At 35.2% G+C, this 12559-nt stretch overlaps 1 protein-coding gene across 15 annotated transcripts in view; it reads left to right on the top strand.

Annotated features, from left to right (window-relative positions):
• The window catches only part of LOC136036379 (glutamate receptor ionotropic, kainate 2-like), a gene marked incomplete at its 5' end in the record, with an annotated part of 326696 nt that extends 316589 nt beyond the window's left edge, over window positions 1-10107 (top strand). For 14 of the 15 annotated variants that reach the window (XM_065718683.1, XM_065718607.1, XM_065718615.1 and 11 more), the window contains 2 exon segments: window positions 4879-5046; window positions 9886-10107. In XM_065718683.1, the coding sequence (XP_065574755.1) occupies window positions 4879-5046; window positions 9886-9954 (237 nt within the window). 15 annotated transcript variants of the gene reach the window in all.
• Window positions 10108-12559: the final 2452 nt, after the last annotated feature.

Raw genomic sequence — 12559 nt, 5'->3', positions numbered from 1 at the left:
AAAATTTTGAGATAGTTATTTTGTTCAGTAGTTGGAAGATCAAATAATTAAGCCTTTAGAGGTAAAATGACCCCCATGAGTCCGTGGGGAGACACCTGTAAGTTATGAAATTTGTCCAGTGTTTACGTATAGTATTTATTATTGGGAACTATACGGACATTTTTCGGTGGGGGGGTATGCTTGGGGTGTGTTTCCATAGGGAGAATTTCTTTTTGGGAGGGTACTTTCTGGGGGTGAATTTTCCAGGGGAAAATTTTTCACTGGGGGAATTTGACAAAATTCTTATACGAAATTCTTTTTAACTATTTTGTGTTCTCTTTGCCAAATGAAGTTTGCATGCAGAGATCTTCTGCATGAATTATCCGGGGGTTATATTCCACGTGTTTTGGTTTCTGGCGAAAAATTTCAACGGAAGGGGGTGTATTCAGAGTGATTGAGAAACTGATTAGAAATTAAAGTCTTTTTACAAATGAAAGTATGATAAGAATTTTTCATGCTGAATCGTCTGCAAGACATTTTAAGCGGGGGGAATTTTCAGCGTGGAGGGAATTGTCTCGAACTAATTTAACGGAAGGAGTGCAGTATAGGTTGTATAAAATTCCCCAGGAGGATTTTCCCGTGAGGGGATGGTATATTTCATGGAGAGTCAGGCATATTTACCGGTATTATTTCAAAACAATCGGAAATTAAATAAATAAAACAAGATTTTTTAAATGAAAGTAAGGAGCAACATTAAAACTCAAACTAAATAGAAATTATTCTATATATTTTTTAACTTTCACGTTTATATATTAATTTTCACGTTTTCCAAGAATTCCGGTTTCTTCCTCCAACTACCCCCATGTCACCAGATCTAGTCGTGATTTAAAATAAGAGCTCTAAAGCACGAGATCCTTCGAAATATCAAATTTCATTAAGATCTGATCACCCGTTCGTAAGTTACAAATACCTCATTTTTCTAATTTTTCCGAATTTCGAATTTCAGGGGTTTCCCCTCTTGAATCCAGCTATAGCGTAAAGAGCAAGGTATTGAAGAGAGGGCAATCCTTCATGTACGGAATAATTTCCGCTCCTCAAAATCACGCTCCAAACACTAATGTTTGGATTTTATCCCATTTCATTAATAACAACTCCTATAACACAAGGTTCACTTAACTAGACCATTAAGAAGATTTTTTCAGTAATAAATAATAATTTAGCATGATGAGCGATGTTTCTAGGAGGGGGCAACAACTTTCATATAAATTATAAAATTTGTCCATATTGTTTGCGCGTAGTATCGAACAGTTTATGGTAACGAACTGTAAGTAAGGAGCCACCTGGCTCAATAGTAACCGAAACTCTAAAAATCGTAATTTTGATTCTGATAGATACATCAAAAGAATTGGAAATTTATGCTTATTTTAAATACATAATTTTCATCAAGTTTAGTCGACCGAGTCTGTTGATTTTTCAATTAAAATGGAATAGTTGTGGGCATCAAGCCATGGCTACTTGTAGAAAAAGCCAAGACAGATAGTCCAATTGAGTGAGAGGCCATTCTGGCATTAAGCCCCCCCCCCCTTATTATGATTGTATAAAAATGATTTTAGTTCATTTGTTAATAGATGTGTCTATGAATTATCCGTCCATGCGTCCATTCCTAGGGCAGCAGAACTAAGGGCATTATTTAAAAAACAATCAGAAATAAAAAAAAATAAATAAGTTTTTTCAACTGAAAGTAAGGAGCAATATTAAAACTTAAAACGGGCAAAATTATTACGTGTATGATGAGGTTCGTCCCCTTCTCAATACCTTGCTCTTTACACTAAAGTATTTTTAGTCATTTCAAAAGAGCTATTTGTTCTAATTAAAGGGCCTTTGTGATTCAGGGGTCATTCTTAAAGACCTGGAACAAAATTCGAACTTCAGCGTAAAGAGCGAGGTGTTGACGAGAGGGCGAACCCTCTCATATACGTAATAAAATTATACGAATATAGAAGTTCGTTACGTAAGTTAATTCGTAAGTTACGTATATCTATTACTAATAAAAGCGTTCGTAAATAAAATCAAAAGTTCTAATGACCTTTTTAAGTAGCCACAAAATTGGAGGGCAACTAGGCTCTCTCCCCGCCCCCTTTTTCTCAAAATCGTCCGATCGAAATCTTGAGAAAGCCATTTAGCCAAAAAAAATATTAATGTGCATTTTTTTTTAATTATTCATATACGGTGAGCCAAAACCAAACCTACATTAATCCAAAAACTTTCAGAAATTTAACAAAAAACAAGTTTTTTGAAAGTAAGGAGCGACAATAAAACTTAAAATGATCAGGAATTATTCCGTATATGAAACAGACTGGCATCTCCTCAACGTCCCGCTCTTTACACTAAAGTTTTTATTGTTTTAAAAGTAGACTTGTGAGAAAGAGTCAAACTTTAGCGTAAAGAGCGAGGTGTTGAGCAGGGGATAGCCTCTTTCATATACGGAATAATTTCTGTTCGCTTTAAGTTCTAATATCGCATCCTTACTTTCAGTAAAAAAAAAACTTGTCTTTTTATTTAATTAAATAAAAAAAACAAGTTTTTTTAACGGAAAGTATGGAGCGACATTAAAACTTAAAACGAACAGAAATTACTTCGTATATCAACGCCCCGCTCTTTACGCTAAAGTTTTTCACTGCTTTAAAAAGTAGAGTTAAGAAAAAGAGTAAACTTTAGCGTAAAGAGCGGGGCGTTGATGAGGAAGCATCTCCTTTCATATACGAAGTAATTTCTGTTCGTTTTAAGTTTTAATGTCGCTCCTTACTTTCCGTTAAAAAAAACTTGTTCTTTTATTTAATTTCTGAACGTTTTTGAATCAATACATGTTTTGATTTTGGTTCTCCGCAGATGAATAATTAAAAAAAAAATTTGCATTTTTTTCTTTTTTTTTTTTTTTTTTTTGCTAAATGGCTTTCTCATAGTTTTGATGGAATGATTTTAAGAAAAAAGGAGCGGGGGAGGAGGCCTAGTTGCCCTCCGATGTTTGGTTACTTAAAAAGGCAACTAGAACTTTTAATTTTTTACGAATGTTTTTATTAGTAAAAGATATACGTAATTTACAAATTAGCTTACGTAGCGAACTTCTGTATTCTCATATTTTTATTACGTATACGAAGGGGTTCACCCCCTCGTCATAATCTTGCTCTTTACACTAAAGCTTAAACGTTTTTCCAATTTCTTAAGAATGACCCCTGAATCACAAAAGCCGTAGAATAAATAGCTGAAATTACTAAAAATATTTTAGCTTTAAAAAAAGAGAGTTATTAGGAGGAGGTGAGCCCATCATATGCGTAATAGTTTCTGTTCGTTTTAAATTTTAATGTTTCTCCTTACTTTTAGTTGAAGAAATTTTTTCATATTTATTTTTTCATTGTATTTTTTTAAATAATGCTAGATAATCCTGCACTCCCTTCATGAAAATTTTCTTCCCCCATGACAAATTCCTCCAAGGAAAGTTCCCCCAACCTATACCCCTCTTCTACCCCCCCCCCCCGAACCTAAAAATACCCCTGAAAATGTCTGTACACTTCCAAATAACCATTACTATACCTAAGCACTGGTCAAAGTTTGTAACTTGTGGCCCCTCCCACGGGGACTGTGGGGGAGTAAGTCGTCCCCAAAGACATAATTATAAGGTTTTTTGACTAAGCTGAATAAAATGGCTACCTCAGAATTTTGATCTGGTGACTTTAGGAAAATAATTAGCGTGGGAGGGGGCCTAGGTGCCCTCCAATTTTTTTGGTCACTTAAAAGGGCACTAGAACTTTTCATTTCCGTTAGAATGAGCCCTTTCGCAAGATTCTAGGACCCCTGGGTCGATACGATCACCCCTGGTGAAAAAAAAACAAACAGATAAACATAAATCCGAGATCTGCCTTCTGGCAAAAAATACAAAACCCCACATTCTCGTAGATAGGAGCTTGAAACTTCTATAATAGGGTTCTCATATACGCTGAATCTGATGGTGTGATTTTCGTTACAGATTCTATTACTTTTAGGGGTTGTTTTCCCCTATTTTCTAAAATTAGGCAAATTTTCTCAGGCTCGTAACTTTTGATGGGTAATACTAAAGTTGATTAAACTTATATATTTAAAATCAGCATTAAAATGCAATTCTTGTGATGTAGCTATTGATATCAAATTACCATTTTTAAAATGGTAATTTAATTCAAAAATTTACCGTTTTTTAGAGTTTTGGCTGCTATTGAGCCGGGTCGCTCCTTACTACAGTTCGTTACCACGAACTGTTTGAAATGGGTAAATAACAAGTTAATATGTATGGAAGACACTGTGGAACGGTTAAGAATAACGCAAACTGATCACAGAGGTATCAATTCCCAAGCCCTACTAGTTTTGTTCATAATGTGAGATTGGCAACTGTCATATCTTCGTCTAGGTTTGAAATCTTGACAACACAGATCCATTCCTCATTACACTATTAAAACCTCCGAGTTATGTTTATTGGACCAGAGGGCAATAAAAAATGCTTGCAGTTATAAATATGCATATAACAGACATCCATTTTTCAGAAATAGCTCTGCTCAGTAATGGCTGAAGACCTGCAATTAGCTGTGAGAAAAGTTAATTTGTGCTCGAAAAAAATTCCAAAAAAACTTGGACCTTATGACAAACAATATACAAAATAAGCATTAAACAAAAGGCGATAATCTAGATATTATGGGGGCTGTTCAGCCAAAAAGTCTTTCACCTCCACGTTTTACATATATTTTTGGGTTATTACAACTTATATGCCCAGTAACAGGCCTAGAAGTACGAAAAGAGACAACGAAGATGATCAAAACACCTATTTTAAGTTTTTAATTACATAAAAATATATCATAGATATTTACTTTTCAGCAATCGCTCTGCTCAGAAATGGCAGAAGAGTTACGATTTGCACTGAGATGCCAAGGAAGTCGACAAAGGCCGGCCCTACGAAGGCCCTGCTCACGATGCGCTCAGCAGGCAACAGGACCAGCATATATCTCCTCAAATGTACGATCCAGCGAGAGTATATCACATAGAGTAAGCTAATAACATTTTTCCGTATAATTTAGAACTTGCCAAGCATGGTTCTCACAAATCGTAGATCTGCTTAAGCTGACATCACAGGTGTACTCAGGGAGGTTTTAGGTTATGAACCTCAGTCCCCCCTCCTATTTCAAAAACATATTGCGGTAAAACAGAAATTTCTATAAAACTGTATTTTCAGAATTAGATAGAGCTTAAAGATGTGGTTTTGTTTTAAAGTTCATATCTACGTTCGGTCTAACAGTATAGGTGTAGCAAAACTTGGATGAGGACCCTTGTCCCCCTCCAATCCTATCAAAAAAATGTTACATCCCTGTAAAAGAGAAAAGTCTGTAAAACAGTATTTTCTGTATAAGATCTGTAACTAGGAGGAGTGGTTTGTTTTGAAATTAATACCTATCTTCAATCTAACAGCATAAGTGTGACCTGTGAACTTTGGGCTAGGACCTCAGCCCCCATGCTATCCATTGTTTTTATACATATAGAATACAATATATATATATATATATATATATATATATATATATATATATATATATATATATATATATATATATATATATATATATATATATATATATATATATGTATATATTATTTGAAGCATTAAATGGAGCTTGGAAATTGTGTTTTTAACATTCATATCTGTATTCCATCTATCAAAATACCTGTAGCCAGGCAGAATTTCGGATAGGACCCCTAACCCCTCATCCCAAAATTTGTTACATAAATAAAAACACGAAGAGTGCAGATACGACCGGGTGATTCAATTGCAGCTTTTTCAACCAATTAGAAACCACATCTTTTTATGTAGAATATTGTTTAATCCTCGTGTAGGTGATTCGGTACCCTTCAATAAAAACAATATAAAGGCACTACAGAATAAGCATAGTCTTTTTCTATAAAATAATTTAATTAGCTTAACTTATTTATCCGGTTATTTGATCAATTAAAAACAAATAAGAGCATCAACTCATCATTTTAAGAAAAATAAAGGAAACAAGTATATAATTACATTTTATAAAAATTTTCCTTAAACATCTATGGATGCCATATTCGCCACAAGTTGCCAAGGAGAAATAATCTATGTATTTTTATTTAGGATCACACAAAGGCCATTCATCAGATTAGCAATTTCAGCCGTTTCTAGATGTTGCAACTAGATTTCTAGTGCATAAATGCAATCAGAAAAACTTTGCAGAATGAAATGATGAACATCAGTGTGATTATAAGTTAAGGAAAACATAAATATGTGGTCAAATTTCCAACACTTTATTAGGCACCTAGTTCGACAGATTAGCAAGAAATAGTTAAATATTTTATTTTTGTGTTTCCACGTATGATTTCAATGTACCATCACTTTTTTTAAATGGCAATGGTGTAAAATTGGTAGTATACTATGTCTATTCGACAGAGGTTATTCAGCAAAACAAACATATGATTTCCGGTGCCGAAGGACCTTTCATAACTTGTAATATACCCTATTTTTCTACTTAGTTGTCACTAAAATGCGTTCCTATAGCAAGAAATTACCTTTTTTGGTTTACATCAGATGGATATTGTCATATTTTCCAAATGCTTAATATTTTTCCAATCGTTGGGCAATGAACAATTGGTAACCTAACTAGCATGAATAATCTGTGGCGTAACGGACTGGTTTTTGGCCGCCTTCAGTACCGGGATAACTCAATTGTATAACCAGACTCGTTGCAGCAATGTTCAGTATATAAATTAGAGAGACACCTATGATAGTTCTGTGCGCATGCTCTCAACATTATTTTCAGAAAGTCTAGTTTTTATGCTACCCAACAACAGACACGATGTGCCACTGAATACACAGGCGCCAATTCACGAAGAAAATGGCTAATTAGAGTAAAACCAAGACAGATAATCTCTGTGAGAGGCAAAACTGGCCTAACTTTTTCTGAGTTATATAAAAATTTTAAATTTTTACTTGTCTAGGATGAGAACAAGGTGTTTTTTTTTTTTTTTTTTTTTTTGTTTTTTTTTTAATGAAGCTACAAAAACAGATATTCTTCATAATCTAGGGCGTAATCCCCCCCCCCCGTCTCTTTCCCCTAATTGGTCCCTTTAACTGAAATAGTATATTTCAGGATTAGGTAAAAATCAAGAAATGTTTGCTATTTCATTAGATATTTGACAATAATAGTGCCTGTACTAGTCTTTTGTCTTAATTCCTCTTACATTGAGAGCAATTATTCTATTAAGTTCAAGAAAAAAAATGTTTCGTTTGAATTCGGGTTAACATTTTTTGGCATTTGAAGGGCCAAATGTCGACGAAGCTATAGTTTCTTTTTCTTACCGTCCTCTGATATGCTATTAGCAGTTTAAAAATACATGGTCTGACTAAGTCAGAGCACGTTCAATCTTTTTCAAATTAAATAAAAAAAACAAGTTTTTTCAACTGAAAGTAAGGAGTGACATAAAAACTTAAAACGCACAGAAATTACTTCGTATATGAAAGAGGCTGCTTCCTCATCAACGCCCCGCTCTTTACGCTAAAGTTTGACTCTTTCTCTCAATTCTTCTTTCTAAAACAGTGAAAAACTTTAGCGTAAAGAGCGGGGCGTTGATGAGGAAGCAGCCTCTTTCATATACGAAGTAATTTCTGTGCGTTTTAAGTTTTTATGTCACTCCTTACTTTCAGTTGAAAAAACTTGTTTTTTTTATTTAATTTCTGAACGTTTTTGAATCAATGCATGTTTTGATTTTGGCTCTCCGCAGAGGAATAATCAAAACGAAATTTGCATATTTTTTTTTGGCTCAATGGCTTTCTCATAATTTTGGTCGAATGATTTTGAGAAAAAAAGAGCGGGGGACGAAGCCTAGTGGCCCCCCGATTTTTTGGTTAATTAAAAAGGCAACTAGAACTTTTAATTTTTTACGAATCTTTTTATTGGTAAAAGATTTACGTAACTTATAAATTAGCTTACGTAAAGAACTTTTGTATTCTCATGTTTTTATTACATATATGAGGGGATTCGCCCCATCGTCAGTACCTCGCTCTTTACACTAAAGCTTAAATTTTATCCCAATTCATTAAGAATGACCCCCTGAATCACTAAAGCCGTAGAATAAGTAGTTGAAATTACCGAAAATACTTTAGCGTAAAGAGCGAGGTATTAGAAGGAGGTGAGCCCCTCATATGGGTAATAATTTCTGTTTGTTTTAAGTTTTATTGCTGTTCCTTACTTCCAGCTGAAAAATCTTTTTCACTTTTATTTTTTAATTGTTTTTTTTTTAAATAATGCTAGTAAATCCTGCTCTCCCTTCATGGAAATTTTCTTCTCCCATTACAAATTCTCGAAAGAAAGTTCCCCCAGCATATCCCCCTCTTCTCAACCCCTCCCCCAAACCAAAAAAATCCTCCTGAAAACGCCTGTATACTTCCCAATAACCATTACTATATGTAAGCACAGGTCAAAGTTTGTAACCTGTTGCCCCTCCCACGGGGACTGTGGGGGAATAAGTCGTCCCCAAAGACATAGTTATAAGGTTTTTCGACTACGCTGAATAAAATGGCTATCTCAGAATTTTGATCCAATGACTTTGGGAAAATAATTAGCGTGGGAGGGGGCCTAGGTGCCCTCCAATTTTTTTGGTCACTTAAAAAGGGCACTAGAACTTTTCATTTCCGTTAGAATGAGTCCTCTTGCAACATTCTAGGACAACTGGGTCGATACGATCACCCCTGGGGAAAAAAAAAAACAAAAAAACAAAAAAACAAATAAACACGCATCCGTGATCTGTCTTCAGGCCAAAAATACAAAATTCCACATTTTTGTAGATAGGAGCTTGAAACTTCTACAGTAGGGTTCTCTGATACGCTGAATCTGATGGTGTGATTTTCGTTAAGATTCTATGACTTTTAGGGGGCGTTTCTCCCTATTTTCTAAAATAACGCAAATTTTCTCAGGCTTGTAACTTTTGATGGGTAAGACTAAACTTGATGAAACTTATATATTTAAAACCAACATTAAAATGCGATTCTTTTGATGTAGCTATTGGTATCAAAATTCCATTTTTTAGAGTTTTGGTTACTATTGAGCCGGGTCGCTCCTTACTACAGTTCGTTACCACGAACTGTTTGATAGATTTATGTTTTGTCATTAAAAAAAAACATTCAACAGCAAAGGCAACTTAGGTTATGATCCTACGAGTTTAACTAAACCTGCGTGAAAGGCAGGGTCTTTTCTAGATTTTTTTTTTAGGGGGGAGGGGTTACACAAGGATTTTTTTCGGGCGGGAGGTACAAAAGACTTTAAAAACGCATCAAAAATGTGTTTATATTCAAAGTTTTTACGTTTTGACGAGTCGGACAAACAATTCGGGGGGGGGGGGGGTCAAAACACCTACCCCCCCACTCCCTGGATACAGCCCTGGTGCCAGGCCTACCTAACCAGCGTGAAACCATTGGGATTGGTCTACTTAGCCAATAAAAGATCACTACAAAGCTAATCCACTATTTGGTTAGCAAAGTTAGGAGTAACTTCTCCTTATCGGTATTTAGGGTACCTAGTCCCAGAGCCGTTCCTAGAAGAGAAGGCGCCCGAGGAAAAATTAATCACAGCGCTCCCCTCCCAATTCATATATAAGCAAAAAAGCCAAATGAAAGTGAAAAATATGATCAAAATGGGCAACCTCCAGCCGTGCTCCCCCCTCCCCCAGCTTTGTAATTATATTTAAATGATTATTTGTATATTTTTAATACAACAATCCATTTTTGAAAAAAATTACTATATGAAATTTACAAAGAAAAAATTGTTGCTCTTCCTTATTTCGTGTTTCTTCTATATCTTTATTTATTTTTAGGAAAACGGAATGTTACCCATGCTAGAAAGAAGAAAATCTGGAGTTCAAAGTTTCGAAATTGAAACATGAATTGAGAAACAGATTCAAAAGCACGGTTGATAAGGCTTTTCATCTGCAAGTTGTAACTCACAATTGAAAGACTCAATTTTATCTGAAGAGTTTAAAGCACAGTTTCACTTTTTTTCTTGGAGAGGATTTAATAAAACGTTAAGTTTATTTTAATTCTGATGTATTGACTACCTTTTATATACAAACTAGAGCTAGGGTAAGATCGCATTTTAAACACAACCGCATCCCGAGGACAAGTACAATGACTTCAGATTGCGACTAAAACTGTTTTTACGGCCGCACTGAAAAAACGACGTATTTTAGTCAAGGGTGTGATTTAAGATCAATTTGGTCCGAACTTGACGCTAAATTATTTGTCAATCACTGGTAAATTAAGCAGGGTTGTTTTTGTGTTACATTTCACCAGTTGGACAAACATTTTGGGAAGAGATCAAACCCTCTCCCCTGGATACGGTCTTGACCGCAAGGCATTAGCACTCCAAAATTGATTTAAAAAGTAATTATATGCCTCATTTTATAGAGGGAAATTAAAAAGTACGCTAATTATAAACTTTATGTTAATAAGGCGTTTTTTAAAAGATGATAAGAAAAAGACAAATTTTTCTAAGTAATGTCATATTACTAAGGTCAATTGTCTAAGGAGGTTCCTGATGACTTATCTAAATTGTAATAAGCCCAAGCAATTGCACAGGAAAATTAAAGAAACATAAAAAAAAAACATTCTAAAATTTTCACCTCATTAAACCTCCTAATGAGATTGCCAACGGTCTGAACTTGCATGTCGCTTCCATTGTACCAAGTCTTCCTCCTTTCACTGGCCCAGGTCCAATTGTTTCTCCCAACACCCCATTCCCCCTTATATTATAAATAAAACCCAAAAGCTTAGAAAATCAAGTATTAGCCCCCTGGATATCTCAAATGGTTTGATTAAAGCCTTTCTAGTTAAAATTTGCTCAACCTTTGGCGAATGTTTTCAACCAAATTACAGGATTTGGTAAATTCACAAGTTACTGGAAACATCGTTTTATAACACCTCTCCCGAAGAACTCTACTAATCTGAGTTTCACCGTCGTGCACCCCATTACACTTACTCCAGTTTTTTTCAAAACTTTATGAAGGTTTCCTCTGCGACTGGTTCACAGCTAAAATTATTCCGCGCATTGACGTCCGACCATTCGGCAACCCCCACCCGTTACCTTGTGCACTTGGTACATACCATTTTAAATAATCTAGAAGAACCAAAGACTTGGCCAAACCTTGTCTTAGTTGACTTCCAAAAAGCTTCTGATTTGGTTGGCCACAACATCTTAATTCACTTATTATCTGATAACTTTGAACTTGACCCTCTCTTACTCTGGGTTCAAACAGGAGCAAAAATCGCCCATCGCCACAATTTAGTTGCCAGTTTGAGCAACTTCGCAGAGTTGAAAAATTAAACTTTAATCGGGCGACGAAGCAATTATTTTTAGCAATTTTCTGGACGCAACAGCAACATAATGGGAGATACTGATAATATTATTGGGAAGCTGATAATGACTGTTCAGCTGAATTCTATTGTGTCTTGCAATTATCATAAATCCAAATGATTGATCACTAAATAATGTGAGTATCTTCTAATTTGTGATAATCAAAGAAAAGCTGTGGACCCCACTACGATAATTACCTCTAAGAAAATTGAAGTCGTGCTAGACATGACTAGGAAAGCTTACCAAATTCCTCTTTCTCTTTCTCCTCCTTGCAACAAGGGATAAAAGCAGAACATCTTCTTGATTCATTCTTCTCACGTGCTTTAATTTCTAAGTTTTTTTCGGATAAAAATTGACCGACGCAAAAATCCTGTGTGAACAACAAGGCAACGAAAATTACCAATTGCCACAATTCACGAAAATTACCTATCGCAGCAACTTCTTGTGTGTGAACCTAAGGTTAGTAAACATTGCAATATTGTTCCTCCCAAATATCGCCAGTGGTAAAATACAAAAATATATTCGCTGACCTCCTCCCTATTTACTGTGGAATTCCTCAAGGAACCTTATTTGAGCCACTTTTATTCCTAGTTATGATTAATGAAAGCGGTAAGAAGATCCCACAAAGATGTAAATATGTAGATGCCTTCGATCCTTGAAGTATGTCAGAAATATTAAAAGTGACTCCCTGAAAATCCTAACCCATGTTTCAGAAGAATCTAAGAACCTTAATATAAAAGTAAATACCACTAAATAAAATATGATAACGACAAAATTTTTGAAATCTACTCCCGTGTTTCCAGACCCTATCCCACCCAAAATACTACTGAAACAAGTTAAACTCCTGGTGTTCAAGTTTCTAAGAAGTGGGACATGCACGTCTCAAATATTGTTAAACAAGCAAACGCATCACCATCCTTGTTTAAACTTCTGAATAAATTCAATTGTCCCAAGATGCATTCACTGTGTTATCCTTTGTCAGACTTATATTGGAATATACATGTCTGGCCCCGTCTGGCATTCACAGCTTTCAAGCAAACTTGGCAACAAAACTGAGTCGGCCTGAAAGCGCTCGCTCATGACCAAGAGTAAAATCCCATACTGCTTCCTCCTCAAAGCTGCGCGAATTACCGACTCAA

The sequence above is a fragment of the Artemia franciscana genome, chromosome 2, assembly GCF_032884065.1.
Source record: "Artemia franciscana chromosome 2, ASM3288406v1, whole genome shotgun sequence".
Classification (NCBI taxonomy): domain Eukaryota; kingdom Metazoa; phylum Arthropoda; class Branchiopoda; order Anostraca; family Artemiidae; genus Artemia; species Artemia franciscana.
Note: the sequence above shows the minus strand (reverse complement) of the source record. Positions and strands in the feature narration are given on the sequence as shown.